At 37.1% G+C, this 18,113-nt stretch overlaps 1 protein-coding gene and 1 long non-coding RNA gene across 4 annotated transcripts; one reads left to right on the top strand and one right to left on the bottom strand.

The window, feature by feature from the left end:
- The first annotated feature begins 152 nt into the window (after positions 1-152).
- Positions 153-15,534, top strand: LOC147753309 (uncharacterized). The gene is made up of 2 exons (XR_015311602.1): positions 153-873; positions 14,831-15,534. It is a non-coding gene; the product is annotated as an uncharacterized LOC147753309 (long non-coding RNA).
- On the bottom strand, positions 5,265-9,965 carry LOC111261597 (very long chain fatty acid elongase 5). Of its 3 annotated transcripts, none has more exons than XM_022835202.2 (4): positions 9,895-9,965; positions 8,522-8,714; positions 7,262-7,535; positions 5,265-6,345 (listed from the first exon to the last, which is right to left on the bottom strand). In XM_022835202.2, exons 2-4 carry the CDS (start codon positions 8,705-8,707, stop codon positions 5,993-5,995), a joined length of 813 nt encoding a protein of 270 aa, XP_022690937.1. In that variant the 5' UTR covers positions 8,708-8,714; positions 9,895-9,965; the 3' UTR covers positions 5,265-5,992. The 3 variants fall into 3 exon arrangements, with proteins under 3 accessions (XP_022690937.1, XP_086824896.1, XP_086824895.1); XM_086968770.1 differs by lacking the exon at positions 9,895-9,965 and adding an exon at positions 9,733-9,840; XM_086968769.1 differs by lacking the exon at positions 9,895-9,965 and having other exon boundaries at positions 8,522-8,825.
- Positions 15,535-18,113: the final 2,579 nt, after the last annotated feature.

Genomic DNA, 18,113 nt, shown 5'->3' on the forward strand with positions numbered 1-18,113 from the left:
GAATAAGCACCACTTGTATCAAACAAGCTATACTACACTGCCATTAGCAAGACTGAGCATTCTTATTATTCAAAATGCATGATAGATTGTATAAAGATACAATTCGATTTGCTGAAACGCTGTCCGAACACATTGTACAGACTCACTTACAGGGTATCCTCGTGTCTTGTTAGTCACCAAAAAAAAATAAGACAGTCGCTCTTCACTTCGTCACGTCCTGAAACCAAAAGAGAAGAAGTTCATTGGCAAAGAGTATTATCTAGCAACGTCAACCCTCAATGAATTCGCTACGTGTACATGTATATATACATACGTATGTATACACAGGCACACACACACACACACACACACACACATATATACACACGCAAACATGACATTTCCTGGACTACTTTTACTTACCAGTTTTTCCCCATTGTACGTGTACCTTTTTCAAGCACTTTCCTCAGACGATTAAGTGGCCGCACTTCGGAGAAGCGCTCGAGCCCTCACCTGTACAGTAAGTCTGAGAGGCAACTGGAGTTGCTAAATGCTACTGGAAAGAGGATGGCCCAACGGTTATCTCCATAAACGCCACAAACATTTGTGAAGTTCAGACTTCTACATTTACAAACATGTGCAAGTTTCTTCCAGAAATGCCTAACGACAAAGAGCCAAAGATTTTACCTGCTAGCTGCACTATACCGGATAACATTTCCACCTTGCATACTTCTTTTATTTAGTATATTGCGTCTTTGTGGGCAGTGTTGACTTATGGGTGTCAAAAACGGATGTCACGTCCCGCCTGAGCTGATCATTCAGAAAAACTTGTTTCGAACCGTAGTTCCGGTTAAGTTCGGTGTTGTAAATGTTTTACATCTTTGACATACAAAGGTAATGACACTAACGTATGATACGTAAAATGTGAAACTGATATTATATTGGACTTGGTCGATACGACGAAATCAGGGCAAAGAAGACAAAACTTCAGGGAATGTGTAGTTTATTTGTTTGATTGCGTTATCCCTGCAACAGGCAGGGTGTATCATCATTATACATTCAAATACCTGTTAAACTATGTGATTATCTAAGTTATGCTGTATAAACTATTGGAGAATATTCAAAGTAAATAATATATTATTCCAAATGCATTTTATTGAGAAGCTGTTCTGCAGTCGACTTCCACCGAGTTTTCGAATCGACACCAACTGCCTCGGCCATAGTTTTTATTAATCGATTACCCCCACGACTTATCTGTGTATCTTTGTTTAATGAAAAAAACTCAAGTTTTTTTTCATTCAAGCTGGCCAAATATATATACTGAACCTCTTTACCTACCTGCTATAAATAATAATCCGTCTCAACAGATTTATCGGAAAGGCCAATTCGCGATGAAGTAACAGGATTTCCTCCTCAAAAATCAAACGAATAAACACCTCGCCTTCTTTTGAATTATAGCGTACAGTGTTTAATCATAATTATCATCTCTCTTGGTTCGTTTTAACTGGAATGCAGCGGCCATTCATTATCTATGGTTCACAGAATTATATGTAATTTCCTTGTAAAAAAAAAAAAAACAAGTGAAAATCTTTCAGCCTGTCGAAAGGCAATCCATATAGTTTTCTGTGCTGGCCAATATATCAAATTCATTTTACGTTTTTGATTCGGCTGCTCTTGGTAACCTTGCCAAGCGTATTTTTTTGAAACAATGCCATCCATGTCCTGCGCAGTGCATCCGGATTGTGTTTACGCGGCGAAGCGTCAAAATAGTAACTTTTTAGTTTAAAATTAGAGTATTAATTATGATTCACTAAAAAATGTACAGCGTATGTACGTATAGAAATATATTTATGATGTTTGTAAGTTTTTCTTGTTTGTATGCATCTTGAAGGACGAAAAAAATGATGGTGAATATAGTTTCGTCTGTTCATATCAGCTGAGACGTAAATGTACATCAAAGATAGGAAAAGTACTGCAAAATTCATCATTTTCTGAAGGAGGGCAATTTAGTCCAATATACGCAAAATTACGTGACCTGTTCGACACGATGCTACCAAATGGAGACTATTCCCTGGTTTTAAAAGGAATCGATCAATAACTCCTTACAATTGTAGAGAACGGGGTTCAGGACACCATTAAAATTCTGTCATTGACGGTGGTTGCTTGTTAATGTTCAACTAATTAGTATAGGCAAAATAAGTTCCATAGATGATAAGGTTAACTTCAACATGTGAAAAGGAAAAATTAATCAGATTTGTTCCAAGAACGTTTTACAGTAAGCAGTAGAGGTGTATCCGACCCACACAATAGCAAGCATCCAAAACATAAAAGCAATGTGGGTAATAGATTTTTAAATTTATACATTTTTGCAGGACGTTTGTCTCTGTCTCTAAGGGTACCTATTTTCATTCCCTATTCAAACAAACTATCACGCAGAGCAAAGGTGCACCAGGAGTCTTTTCTCACTTTGAAATAAGTCACTGGGCATTAAAGAAATGCGATCGTAAACCCGCTTTTTATGACGACGATTAATGTATCTTCCACTAGTTTAATGAACATTAAATAAGGGTTCTTAAACTGTTGATAATTTCCAAATATTTGCTATCACCCTGTCTATATTTTGCTATCTATATTTTGTAAAACCAATAAGTTCGTAGATATCTATAGTACGGTGTCACTTTCTATCTACTATAGATGCGCGCGCATTCGTCCGATAAGGGCACTAAGTGTACTTCGAGTACCACGCTATCTAAAAACCTTACAGACCTTGCACAGTCGTTTATCCAACATTTAAACAATGAGAAGAAACTCCATTCTAGTTCTTTTGCTTGTTCGCATTGAGCTTCCGTCAAATCCGATACGATTGGACAACTTTCTATTAGCTCAGTAAATGGACCTTACTGTGCATTATCATATCTGACGAAATTCTGACTGAAATTCAAGTCGTTGTAGTCGATTTTGATCTATTACTCTCCTTTGGTTAGAGTCTCTGAGTTTTATTGTTCGTCTATACGCCCTAGCGCAATTTCCAACGATATCTGAAAACTTACGGCGGTTTGGCAGCACCAGAAAGTCGGACAGAATCAGACTCTCATCATTACCAACTTTGTTCCGATGTACATGACAAAAGTGAACGATGACAATGAGCTCTTTGTAGAGACAGCATTTTATGTATAGCAATAGGTACGCTGTTTTGGATGCAAACCCTGCATTGGACAAAAAGACTGAATCAACAAGTTTCATATGTAGAACTTAACGTTGTAAAGCATGTTGTAGATTTAGACCCTGTAAACTTTCTCTGATCTTGGAAGGATATAATTTATCCGAAACACTTGTAATTTGCATTGATCAAATTCCGACTCAATAAAATTCAAGAGATTACACATTAAAATTTCACCGTCATCTCAATTAACGTTGTGTATTTTTTTTAAATCAAGATACTATTACTGATGGTATTCATTAGAAAAAAAACATGAATATTCATGTGAGAAATCGTTAGGCTTTCATTATGAATTCTTCATCAGTTTTAAATGCCCCATAAATTAACGTTCCAGAACACAGCACTGTCCGTTCACAGTGGCGTGGAAAAGGAACACGAATGTACAGCCATACTCAGTTAAGTTTTGGCAGGAAAAGGTATCGATTCATAAAGAAACCAGTCAGCGAGGCACGAGTGCCGTCATACCTTCAACACACCCCATACAACGTTTGTCATAAATGTTTTTTTTTTTCTTTGAAAGAGCAGTCTGGGCAGTAGCAGCAAACCGCAATGAAACAAAGCTGCGATGAGTGACATTAGAATAACGACAACACCTGTCTTGGAGACGTTAACGAGGAAGCGCTCGTTTCTGGAAAAAGTACTCGCAGAAGGCAGCGTCGCCAAAGCACAAACAAAGCTCTGTTAGAAAAACGCTCGCGAAGAGCAATGATTACAAGCAAAACGCGTGTACCTTGGCGGAAACAAACGGATGCCGTTATTGTAATTATAAAAAAAAAAAAAAAGAAAAAAAGTAAGCATTACTACGCTTTTCTAAAGATATCTTTCTGATAACTGTTATGTAATACATAATACAGATAGAACCAAAGAGTAATTATAGTTTGGATAACAAGAAAACGCGATGGACATGTTCGTGCCAGTGATAAAAAGCTACGTCGAGGACTAAATGATGCTGACTTGTCAAAGACTATACTTTGTCGCTGGTGACGTCTGCCCATCTGCATTACTACAGGGCCGGCTGCTCGTTTGTTGTATTTTTAAGTATGTTCTGAAGCACGTTTTATGAGCGTTTGTAAGGAAGTTGTATACTAGGTTCGGGATGGCGCCTATTTTAATTTAACCATTACATCTTTTCCTTTGCACAAAACTTTCAATTACGGAGTTTTGAGTTTGATCTTGCCGTCAGTAAGAAGCCGAATACAGTCAATAACCTTAATCTAGATGTGTATAGTTCGTGTCGAAAGTTTCAGCCGATGACTGAAAAGTTATGGTATTATACCCGACGAAGGTCCGATTCGTAACACGAGTCAAGAAAAGAGATGTCTGTGTATTTAAAGTTGATATTCTGGCTCGATAACGGAGAAGAAAGACATGGCCTGCACTAACAGTTCAAAGGCAGAATCAATGTGTCACCCGGGACCAACAAAAAACCGTTAACAACAGAAAAACCAGTGTCTGCCACGGCGGAAAATCAATGTTAGGAAGAGTCAGGAAGTTTGAGTTCAACAATGAGATAAGAATCACTTAGCGGATTTTCGCATAAAAAAGATTGTCGAGTCCTTTATTTTTAGCACTGAACTCTTTCCCAGAATTTTCAACAGTATTTTTCGAAAAAAGATAAAGGTTCGTGATGTAAAAATGGGCGGAAGCTTCTGTAAAGTCGACGAAATAGCTCTTCTGTATAACCTAAGACACACACACAGATATTTGCAGCAGAAACGAGTACATTTGATTTAATAGTAACGCCAAATCGATTAGAAAATCAGTACGGTACTAAGAAAAAATATTTAGCAAGTATTGAGCCAAAGAAAATGTCTGCCGTCAGCGCGGCAACTAAAACAAATTGAAGGTGACTCGATACCTAATAAATGTAATCGTAAATAAATATTTTGAGTTTTAAGTATGGTATCATCGTTAAGCACTGCTTAAAATGGCTGGCTCTTTCTGTCACGGAACAAGTGTCTCTACGCACTGTTTCGAACTTAGGCCACCACACGTGTCCCTAAGCGCATTGTCCGATGACTAAGTAGTAGTAAGTTTGTCTAATAATTATAATAATAGCAATATATTTGATTTTTCAACTGCACTTTATTTATTTTTTGACACTAAACCCGCGAGTTGAAATCTTAGTGGAAGCTTACTTCTCGCCGCCAAATCCTAGCGTACAATAAGCAGCATTCTAATGAATTCTGCTCTAAGTTCTCAACTGAAAACTCGCCGCACTTTATGGACATATGCTAACTTTTTACTTTGTACATAATTTACGATGTCGTCAAAATGTGAAGCAGAACAAAGTACTGTCTATTTATTTTTAAAAAAAAGTGCGTTTTAGATTCGTTCATTGCTTCAGACGCTCAGTTAGAACTGCTAATGTGTTTTGTATTAAGTTTGTGATTGTTGTATAAAGTAAATAAAATGTAAATATATGTCTGTTTGATATTACTTGCCCATCACATAACGCAGCTATAATAACAACACGTGGTTCAACCGAAAAACATTGTATAACAGCAACGATAGCTAAACGTAGGATTCTTTTCTCACTTTACTCGTATGTTTTGATCAGACGCTTCAACATCAAGAACGTACCTAGATTAACGTGAGACTGCCTAAAGTCAGCCGTGAGCCAAAGAGCGGTTCGTCGTTTGAAGACCCAGGTCCTTGAGATCTTACACTACGCGTATTTATCTAACTATCAACGTACCAATTGGCCAGTTGCTCTATTGCAATCTCTTTCGAATGTCCTCTTCTCTACTAAGCTCGTTGATCACGCGGCGATATGTTGACGTCATTCAGCTTTCAACCCGACGCACCTGGCCTGTTTCCGGCTACCAAGTCAATGGCTTTTGTATATCTCTGCACGTAGAATTGGCTAAACAGTGCAAACAATATCACTGCCTGCGAAACGTTGTACTGTACTACGATCGGGGGAAAGCCACAGTTCCAGATCGCGAATAGGACCATATAAATGCCAGCTATAGCGAACTGGATTAGTTGTAGAACTGTTAGGTAGCGTTTCCACCAGAGGTATGGTTTCATCGTACTGAACGTCGATAAAAAATAGTACGAGTACATGACTACGTGAATCATTGCATTGAGGATTCCGATGTGATACACAGATATTGCCCAACCCGATCGGAGGTAGACGTAGACTGCAAGAAAAACAATTTTCTCTTTGAACAATGCTTGAATATGGCCCAACTAACTGAAAATCATTTGTTCTTTTTTTTCTTTCGTTGAAAACAAAATGTCCCTGTTTACTCTAGTCAATTTTAGGCTAACTTAATTATCGCAAAATACGTTCCACAAGTTCGCACACGACGTGAAAGAATCGGGGAAGAAAATTAAGGCATAAACAAGATAGGAGACCGCAACAAACAATTCAATAAGATTAATTAAAATTAGTTAGGATTACACGTTTACCATGTTATAAAACTAAGAATGAAATACAGTATCTAGCTAGCACCGGAGGCATGCTTACCTGAACAACACTAAAACCGTTGATTATGATATAGCAATAATATCCTAAAATAAGTTCCTGAAGTTTTTCAAAGTCTAAATAGGCTGGTTAAAGCTAGAGAAAGAGCAACTTCTAATGTTTAATAGGTCAGGCATACGGCAGTAATTTGAAGTTCTAATGTATATTTGACAAAGAAATAGTTGGTACTTGATCACTTCGCCAATTTTCTGATATAACATCTATTTTACATGTATAACATCTAACTATAACATTTATTTGTTGGGCTGATAGTTTCATAGGACCACACCAACCCTTTTCATGTGAATTTTTTCTTTCTTTAAAATGTGTAATTTTAGTTACATTTTCGCAGCTTACGAATGATAAAAAACATACCCCTTCTTCAATCATAATTCACCCCTACACTTCACTAGTATCAAATGTGATCTTGCTTACATCTGCAGAGTCCTGAATCACACCTCTAGGCCTACAACAGTTACGTCACGCCCAACTAAGGGCTGTCATTTGTTGGCATTGGATTACCTTCACAAGTGTATGACAGCTAACAGAAAAAATACAAAGAAATAAAACAATGTTGTGACCTCGCTTACCCGATGTGACTACCATGGCATGATGATAAACGTGCAGGAAAGTTACATGCGATAGCTTCTTAGCGAGGATAAACAGCAGCGTATCAAACATGTCAGCAGCGCGCACGTACAAATATACTGTACTAAAGAAGATCAAATGTTCAGTGTCTCCCGGACCTTCGAGATTAGGCTGGTCAGTTGTGGGCAGACTGCAAAACATGTTAAAACGCCCCGTCCCTCGATATCTCCATAACAGCTCGAGTGCTTGGCAGCAGAACCACAAGTTACAAGTCACCTGTATGTGCGGGTAGAACAGATCAGCTGTTATTTGAAATATTTTTTTTGCGAAAAATATCGAATACCGCCACAGTTTTGCGTACTAATTTTATAAATTGTCTTTTTTACGGTTTGCATCTGTTTTGATCACTAACTCTTTACATAAATGTTTGGGTCTTTCTACGGACTGAAATTTTGGCTCCTTGAGGGCCAACACCGGAATAGACTTGAGTCAATCGTTTTAGGACAAAGCTACACGATCAGCTAACGACTCGACTTGAGTGTGATTAGGTTACAGCTATATAATTTCTATAAATGGTTTCTTTGAGTGTTTAGCTAATTCCCTCGCATCTTCAAATAATTATGTATTTACAACTCTCAATTAAGAATAGACTCAATGGATAGAGCGATATTGGCCCTCAACAATACCAACATCTACAATTTCTCATTGTATCGTTTGTTTGCAAGAACAGACGATACGCCTCACGGGTGTAGTTTGGCTCGCAATCCCAAATTTCAGAGCATGCTCGCTAAAGGTAGAAGCACAAATATAAATTTATGTAACTCAGGAAACAAACGATTTATCAATATTGTATCAAAAGGGCCACTAAGCTTAGACCTTGACTTTAAATTTCTGTTTGTGTATAGTAGACAGCCTAGGCTATCGGTCTTTTAGGCCGTCTAGAGACAATCGTCCTTTTTAAGCATTGCTTTCGTGTATTCTCCAGGAAGAGGACCTAGAAATGACGTTATAACGTTTTCAAGATAAAAAATAGATGTGCATGCATAAAGAAAAAATCATAAGTCAACATGAATTAGTCTAAGTTTTCTGGGATGTTTTTTAGACATGCTTTTGGAAACAAAGGGTAATAACTACCGTACAAAATCAAGTTAGAATAGATTATTATATGTATTATAGAATTGTTTTTAACTTTTTCAAGCGACATATTTTTTATTATTATCTACGTGGTGCCTACAGATACATTCGCGTGATATACTCTTTACCTGTAAAATATTATACACCCTTGTCAGTCCACGCACGTTATAAGGCCTTCGGTCACGCATATAATCCGGACCGAACTTTAGAACGATGGCGATATAGACGACCACTGTGGTAAACACCAATGATGGATAATCGAACAGAAGTCCTTTAAAACGATGTTCCCGTGGAAAGGCTGCCATGAGATCCATTCTGATACTTTTCATACGAAACCAACATTAACGATACAGATAAGAATTTCATCAGAAACTACCCGTCTGAATAAGTTCTTGTCGTATATTATCGACAAACTAAACCGAATAATGTACGTTCAGGTTTATAAATTTTTAAACTGCCAATAAGCATACTTTAGTAAACGCTACAAGTTTTTAATAAATAGCCGATTTCTATTTGCGCCATTTCATTTCTCTACTCACGACGTTGGTCAGAATTGTTCTATGGGAAAGACGTAATTCTAACTACTACATGTCTAAATAATGCTCTTTCTCATCAGGTATTGACAATTTTGCCTTAACAGGTGTGTATGCTCGCGATTCCTTAAGGTTGACTAACAATTACCAGGCCTCTTCTACGTTCGCTTTTAACCTATTTCTGGCTCGAACCAATAGAGAGAGCCGGGTCGTATGTAAAATCTGATGAAAAAACCCACTCAGGCCTTTTCAGCGACTTTTTTTTTTATAACTCCACTCTGACCGGCCTGGTCTGCCACTCGTCGAACGCACTAAGTGATTTTCTATTCGCGTTCCCTAGAGCTTTGTAATACGGCACTTTTTCTACCAGATGCATACGTCGACTTCAATTGCTTTATTTCAAAAACCCTACTTACCACCTAATTTAAAGAGGACGACACACGGTCTGCATATTGAATATTACTCTAAATTCACTGGCGTTTACTGTGTACGTATGCACACGAGTACACATCGTGTGTATACATAGGTTTTTAAACAAACTACTTTTTTTCGTTTCATACATGTTGTATGCACTTGTATATATATACACGGATAAACTTCCTATACTAACAATGCCATATGCTGTACGCATCGTAAATGCCAATTAAATGGTTTTTTTTTAATTAAAATACTGAACGAAATTCGTCCACCAGTGGCGATTTGATCGAGACTGCATTGTCTAAAACTGTCAACGACACGGATCTTTTATCAAGACTTGACCACTAAAATCATTAATAGAAACATTATAATAAACTTTTAGCTCTAACCTTTATAGAATGCTTTACCGCACGCATTACTCACAACTCACATTGCGTACTGTATACACAAATATCATTATTGAATATCATCTGAATCAGTTTTTGGCTCAGATTCGGTTATCGATACCAAAATATGTGGATATGTATCTAGAATAAACACATCATTCCTACTCCGTGATTTTGCTCGGAAGTGAGTACGGGTCCTCAGTTGTTGGTTCACTTTCCGATCGTTTTAGCAGAAAACCGCATTAAAAAGGCAAGCACGCCGCGCACGGTTAAACACCCAAATAATGCCAGACGCAAGCACGAATTGTTCTAAGGTGTTTAGTTTAGACGGGTCTATGTACATATATCAGTTCGCGGACAACCTGAAGCCATAAAAAAACCCTTTCACCGGGAACACTCCTTTTGCCACTTAAGATAGCCCCCGTGCCTACAGTCGTCCTTACTGAATAAGTTACTTCTCAAGAGAATCCCAGCTTAATTATCTAGCTAAACCGTTAGCGGTCGCATTGTTTCCCGGCGAAGTCACAAAATTTCAAGGCCACGACAATAGCTTCTAGCGGTTTTAACCTCCCCCCCCCCCGCTCCCTCCAAAGTTCACTTGTAACGCGAAGCATATATAACCTCGTATAGGACACGCGGTAAGAACAGACAAATTCTATTGTTATTTGACGACGCTTTAAGATAATGCATGTGCAGGGGGCTATCTTCTGAAAAGCCCGTTTTTAAAGGCTGACAAACCAGTCACGCGCACACACACACAGTCAACATTGCAAACGCATGCCTCGGAGCATCGTCTACAAAGGAGAATATCACATTCTGCTCCGTTAAATTAAGCACAATCTTTTTTCTATTAGATTTACTGTGGTGCGCCATTTACTATATTATAACTCGACCTGGTAACCCGGTTTTTCCATGAGTCAGCTTCTGGTACGCGTAACGTGCACGACTAACAAACAGCTAAAGAAGCCTGGTGCTTTCAACGTTTCTATCTTCAGGATGACATCGCTTGATTGCTGTAGTTGTTTTTGCCTTAACATCTCGTATATTTACTAAGAAGCAGATGTTTCTTTTTAAAAAAAAATACATATAATATATAGAAGTGCCTATGGACAATACGAGCCTTTGTTTTACCCATTTTTTCAGATGTCAATAAATTTGAGCGAGAATTGCAAAACGATAGGGTGTTAAGGTTATCCGATGAAGCATCATAAACTACGCCGCAACAACGCTCACGAATTGCGGATGACGTATAGAATATAAATGACGGTTTTGTGCGGTTCTACATCCAAGCGTTCTCTGATTTCACCCTTTAGATATTCAGCATATCTCACTTTTCTAATAGAATTTCTTTCCGCTGAATAGTACCTAGGTGTATATATATTAAAATAGTAGGTACGAAATCATTAAAGTTTCGAATGGGCAACCTTTCTGAATACCGACATTATTCACACGTCTTTCCCAAAACTGCTGAGTGCCTTATCTCTACTATTAATCAAATAGAGCTAATAAAGATACGAAAAACAGGATAACAAACGACGAGATTAAAATATTGAAATTTAAATTCGACGTTTAAAATCGTAAGCGCTTTAATCCATAGCGAAGATTGAAGATGCCCAAAAAACAACGGTTTAAAGAGGTCCATTTTAGAAACGTACCAAGTAGAAATAGTTGAACACAGTACTTATTTAGAATGTATAAGGTATGCATTTATTGAGATATAGGCCACAGGCAAAATGTTAGTTTGCTTTATAACTAAAGGCAGCAAGATTCTAAGGGATATTATATGACATCTGTAATGGAATATGGTCGCGAACTTGTTAAAATTGCGCAGATATCGTTAGAAAAAAATCTCACCGATGCACCTGGTCATATCCCGCATATTAGATTATTAAGTGGTCATAATCGGTCACGGCAACTTCCAGATCTTTTAATACTAATAATCTTTTAATCTTCCCAAAAAAAGAGTGTCTAAAAAGTGATAAATGAACGACTTAAGCTATATTTTGTAGGTTGAGTTAAAAATTTCTTTAATTTTCTCATTTTATGAGATCAACAGCTCTTCTCGGTAAATATTAAAGACGAATCACCAGAACTGACTTTTTTCTTCATTCAAATACACTGTACTTATTTTTTGTTTTCAAATATTTAGCATCCTGGTACAACTTCGGCGCAATGAATGCGGAATATTGTGAAAAAAAATTTTAACCGAAATTCCTGTACTGTTTATGAGTGCCACAAAAATGTAACGGTAGCTGAAGCTGACAGGATTTTCCTCAAAAGAAAACTCTTCAAGTTCGAGTTTCACGTTCGGGTAAACGATTTCCGTTCCCGCGACCTGTTTAAGCCTTAAACTATTTACGTCGAGACAGGCCGCATCATGGTGGCAGAAACAGATCTTATTTTATTCTCTGCATCTTTTTCCCACCCCTCACCATCACCGAATCTCGTAGGATTATAAAAGTCCACAATATTAAATGGTCAATGTACGCTGGAAGCAATTACTTTAATCAGACATTAGTGTTAGGGTTAATTTCGTAAAGTACGAATGGCCCATGGATCGTCACCACAGATACCGTTCGTGAAAGCAGCAGGCCTCCATTTGTAGAAGGAATTTGAAAATCTCACCGCAGCTACTACTCCAGACACGATGTCTATTAATTTATTTACCGTAAACAATTGGAATTGTTTGGCATGGAAAGGCGGCTGTGAACTTTTTCGTTAATGTAGATTTAAGCAAATTTATCAGACTAAAACAACAGGGGTTACTATTTTGTTACCTACAAGTACGGGTGCGATCTCGAGAAATAGCCGGAAACCCACAACTAAAATATAATCAAAAATCACTTTTATTTTTCATACAACAACAACAATGTAATAATACATACGCAGTGTCAAGAAGATTAGCTGTTAGCGGATGAGCAAGTACTGGTATTTTGCTAACTTCTCCAGCACACAGTCTTTACAATAAGATATCTTATTGACTCCCGATCGATAGCACACAGCTGATTCAAATGAAATAGAAAAGCCCTAAGCAGGTTCAGTAGGGACAGAACCCCCAGCGGAGACGAGCCCTTAACGCTATATAGAAGAGACGATTCTGATAACTTGTCCACACAGAAAGAACAGCTAAGTATGATGAGAAAAACAAGTAGTTTGACCTGTAGTTAGATTTAATATTGATACAACAAGCAGGTGCTGTTATAGAAAACCATTACAGTCAATTAAACTATCGACTTGCCTAGCTGCAGTGGTATTTTGCAGCACAAATAGTTTAAGTATAACGATTTAATACTGTGTGTCAGCTACTATACATTACAAAGTTGAGAAAAGTAATGAGATAATTGTGTAGTGACTGCAAGAAAATGTGCTTACACCAGTAACCCTTTCCTTTATTTTACCAATAACTAATTGACTCAGTAAAAATAAAGCTGAGAGATTTATAATTGAAACCTATTCTCACTTTCTTCTGAGAGTTCTTTCATTATCTCTTGCGCTTGTTTCGCTACTACCAACATCATAACCTTATCTATTTTAAAATGTCCGTTACGTTATAAAGGAATTATTAAAAAGAAATGCTATTGTGTTAAAAACTTTCCTGGAATGTGCTGTTATCGTTTCTTCAACGATTTTCGCTAATTTTGAATCAAGAAAATGCATTTGATCGTTTCAGATGTTACTGAATCTCTACGAACGATATGGTTATGGCATAACTAAACTTGTTTTTAGGGCCTTATTGGTTTAGAGCGTATGACCATTGCAGTTGTTCGATTTACGCAGTCTTATTCCAACGAGGACAAGTGATTCCGCTTTGAAAAGCTTTTATTGTAAAAATAGTGTTCTACAACGTAACGTAAATTGCATCTAGAAATGAATGTCTATTTTAAATCATTATGCTATAAATCAGATATTTCTGTACTTCCAATGTATCATTTGAGCCCACAACGACACGGCGATCCTAAGATATTATATGCATTTTAGATGCGTTTACTGCACTGTTATAAAAAAAAAACACCTCTCTTATTCACACAAACGGTTATTAAATTTGGAGCATAGAATGCAATAAACGCTCATGCCATGCTCTTCAGAACGGCTTTGTTTTATAATGGCGCGACGCCTCTCTTTGTTTTGAAAATGAATCCATATTGTTTTGAATCTGAGACCGTTTACTAAAATGCAGTTACTCAGGTTTTCAGCGAACTGCGGCGAGTTATGAAAAATCAGGAAACTAATGAAATGATTAACGTATGTGCGTTTCATCTTTGCGACGGAAATACCCTGTCTTCTAAGACTTGATTTACTACTGCAAGCACTACTAGAAGGCACTAGTTAGTAAATTAATACATTTGACTGGAAACTAAGTTCTGTGTTAGACAATCTACGAACATAAATGAGGAAGTAGTGAGAACCGGTGAAAACCGACTCGGGTCAAAGGGCACGAGTGTGCACCATAATAAATAAGTTACTATTCTTTATAGATGATAATCATACGTAATATGATCAAAAATAAAACATTGGATTAGTTTACCGGGCTGCATTTCGTACCTACTATGATTGCCTACCTTGGAAAAGGAAATGCTCCTATAAAAAAACAATACAATCATGCTGCAGCAAAGTTAATAAACGGTTGCATATATTTGTTTGCTTATTTATTTATTTAACTATACTTGTCGTGCGACTTGTTATTGGCGATGATATAAATAAAAATTGTGTTATTACAAGGCAGCAAGTGCGCATCTTACGATATCCGTATCAGTGAAGTTCGAAACTCTCTAGCACTGAAATCTATTAAACAATCCAGGCCGAGCGTCGGCCAAGGCCCAGAGGACACCCAATCTAGTATTATGACTTGTTATTTTTATAATAGCGTTTGTCTAACACTTTTTAGGACACATTCGGAAATTTGCCAGTAAAAGTAAACAACAGATATGTCGTCAAAGAGGAGTTAGGAACGTAATTCACCAGTTATTAAAAATAATGAATAATAACTAATAACAGCTAATAAAATCATTTCGTTAAAGAAAATTCAGTTACCTTTCCGATATATTTACAATAATGATCATAGAAGCATCATTATCTTAAAAATAAAAAATGTAATTTTCAGAGCTGCTACACTCTTGCGAAGTGCTCGTTAACACTCATAACTTTCCGCGAGTTTTCCTCTGTATACATCTATGGCGAGCGTCTGCGCGGTGTCTTCCCGGATCTTCACATCCTTGTGCGTTCTCTTTAAGCTGCCCTTTCATTTGTTCTTGTTATTTTCTGGCATCATAGGCTTGTGCAATAACTTACCGGCGAATTTCTTCAATGACGTTACAAGATTTCTCGGATACTTGTTGTTAGAAATTGTTTAGCATGAGCGCATATACATAGTTTAACCACGGTAAATATGAAAGGTAGGAGGATTATAATAATTCAAATCTGAGCCATAAAAATACAATATATTTGCTGAGCGAAAAAAAACTGAACAGTCCAGGGAAGTGAGAAACCGCTATTATGTATAGGTCACAGCTATGATAAATAGAAAGGTAACAATTAGAGTAAGCAGTTACCTTTTATAACGTATATTTCACGAAATTTAGCTCTACTTAAAAGCGCGTTGCAGTAGAGCTACGTGTGCTGCTTCCCGAATCTACTAAAACAACGGCAACCACTAGTATTACGGAAGGCGCTGCCAAGTTCAATAAGTCTATTTTTACTAAACTACACGATTCCTTGACATGCTTTGCAATTGTTCACGTTATTACAATAAAATAAAGAAAAAAGTTATTTTTGAAATAAGTTTGCTGAGTGAAATGAAAGGAAAAATGAATTTATTTAATAAGTAATTGACCGGCTGTCCACAAAGCACCTCGTATGTCTGACCAAGTTTAACTGTGTTCCCATCCGAATATATTACTTAGTTGCACAATTATCGTAAACGCTGTATATGAATAATATTATAATAATTCATTTATGAGCATTTGCTTCGCACCCTCGCTGTGCAGTACTTGCGGCAGTTTGGTTCCACCGACTGTCAGTAAAAGGTAGAATAAAATCATATTCTAGAATCTTGTATCAAGGATCGAAAATACATACCCATTAAACTCTAGACGGAAGTATGTATTGGATCGCTCCAGACGGTAAATATATTTTTTAATAGATGAATATGACTAAAGGGAGGAAAGTCGCAAATGGGGAGCACTGTTAAGCGTAAATTCTCGTGAAACTTGAATGCTTTGCATGAACGTTTTCAGAATTTTTAGTGGTTGTATTAATGGTGGGCAGAAACAGAAAAATTCGAATTAGAATGATTAAACCATATTTTCTCTCTACTAATTGTCCTTACGGAATACATACATCGATTTCTCGTTTGAATATTAAAACGAACGATGGGTTGGCTTAAGCAGTCCATATCAAAAAGAGAGAAGTTGGCCAAATTCTATTAAAAAAATATTGCATATATAATAAGAAAAACAAGACTGGCAAACTCTTCGATTTCGTGTTTGCTGTCCAAGAAAGAAAATATAGCTGCATCTACTACATCGTTAGAATTTAAAAGGCAAATTTTTTATTGATTTTAAAAGGTATTTTATGCTAGAACGGTCTGTACTCGCATTATTTTATAATACCTGGGCGAAATGTTAAATAAAAAAAAAACCATATACGAACCTTCATCTAATGCTGTCTAGTTTTATAATCGTCGCTCGTCACCACATTTCATTCACAGCTCGGTATACAGGATACAGAAAATTTATCTTCAAAGTCAGTTCCATAGAAAAACGCTAAGTCTTTTGATGAAAAGATAATTTTCAATAGCAATAACCATTCATGGGCACTAGTTTAGTTTGTAACAGTACGGGCTAGCCCTGTTCATTGACATCACAGCGCTCGTCTGAATCAGAATCAGTTGTTTCTTAATATAGAGGTGAAACATGAATACATTAGATCGAAGCTTTATTTTTTTTTCGACGTCTAGATTCTAAGCCATTAGAAATTATTTCAGATTAGTGAAGGGTTTAAATCTTATTATCCAATGGCTCTTGAGTTTTGCTCGTCAAAAAAATTTTGCGTATGACTACAAAAAAAAGATTTTATTTAATCGTTTTTACTAAGCAAATGATTAAGTTTCGTAGTGGTATCTGTGTGTGGTATTAATATAATGGTATTTCACTGCAAACAGTCTGCTCCAAGGAAAAGATGTAAAAAGTAATCTAGCAGTTAAGGACAAGATGATAACAAATTTCCGAATTATCTAAATAAAAAAATTATATTGACACTTCTTCTGAAACAAAATTATTAGAAACACTATTCGGAGACGTAGGTCCTATACTTGAATATTTTAATGCGAAATGTCAAGTTCCGATGTCTATCTCTGAATTCAACACAAGGATGTTTTACAGACGTTTACGTTTCTTTGTGACTTCTAAATATACGAGTCGAATTCAGGCTTTGAAAATGAAGACTCCAAGTGGAAAAAGGTGCGTTTTCGAGGTCTGCTCTATTCCACTTTTCACTAAAGTCAAAACCTACCAAGACAGCCTGGGATATATGTGTCGTGTGCAGCGAGAACTTGGAACTAAAAGGATTGCTAGAAAATGTTACTAAGTTCGAAGATAAAGTTTGCAATCTGGAAAACGAAGCCACAGGGTAAGTCATTCCAGGTCGATGAGGTGCTCGAATAACAAAAAACCGTTGGTTGGCCTAAAAGACATGCTGAGAATACCGGGCGAATGTATTGGTAGAACTTCATCAGAAACTAAAAACCTGGATGTGGCGTGTACTGACTGAAGCGCGCAAGAAAAAAGGGCTTCTTATCAACCCTTAACATCTCTTTCGGCACCAGGCAATACGCAGCCACATCTTATATAGATAGTCATTAGTAACAAGAACCGTGAAATGGGTTGTCGATAAAAGAGAGAAAGAATTGGGTTGCTTCGCAAAATAATCCTTAGACCAAGTTTTCCATCTCAAAAAGACGACGGTTTGCGTGCATAAGGGATTTCGCACTGGGTTTTGCTGGAGAAGAACAAAGTAGTCAACAGTTATCTGTATATAAGCTAGTAGCATCGAATCAATGAGTTTACCTAACAGAAAAGGCCTAATCAACGAAGCAAATTATCCTTCTCGACGAGTATGCCGCACATGGCAATGGTTGTGCAAGCTGACCTGAAAAAGTTTGGATCAGAGGTTCTCTTGCACTCACCATATTCTTTAGATTTCGTTCCGCCAGAGTATCACCTTTTTCGCTCACCGACAAATGAAATTCATAATCATCCATTTAAAAATGGAACAGGTCTCAAAACTCGACAGAACGAACTTTCTAAAACCAGACCTGAAAATTTCTAGCGAGAAAAAATAGATAAATTGGTCGAGACATAAGACAGAATCATAAAGCGTGTCGCCGA

Source organism: Varroa jacobsoni, unplaced genomic scaffold (genome assembly GCF_002532875.2).
Source record: "Varroa jacobsoni isolate VJ856 unplaced genomic scaffold, vjacob_1.0 scaffold_572, whole genome shotgun sequence".
In the NCBI taxonomy this organism is placed as follows: Eukaryota; Metazoa; Arthropoda; class Arachnida; order Mesostigmata; family Varroidae; genus Varroa; species Varroa jacobsoni.

Excerpts from the sequence above, each read along its gene's own strand:
- LOC111261597 (XM_086968769.1), bottom strand. The coding sequence starts at position 8,722 with ATGAAAAGTATCAGAATGGATCTCATGGCAGCCTTTCCACGGGAACAT. Across the intron at positions 7,536-8,521 it reads GGGTGTATAATATTTTACAG|GTGACTTGTAACTTGTGGTT; the intron begins GTAAAGAGTATA and ends CCGCACATACAG. Across the intron at positions 6,346-7,261 it reads TGCCATGGTAGTCACATCGG|TCTACGTCTACCTCCGATCG; the intron begins GTAAGCGAGGTC and ends TTTTTCTTGCAG.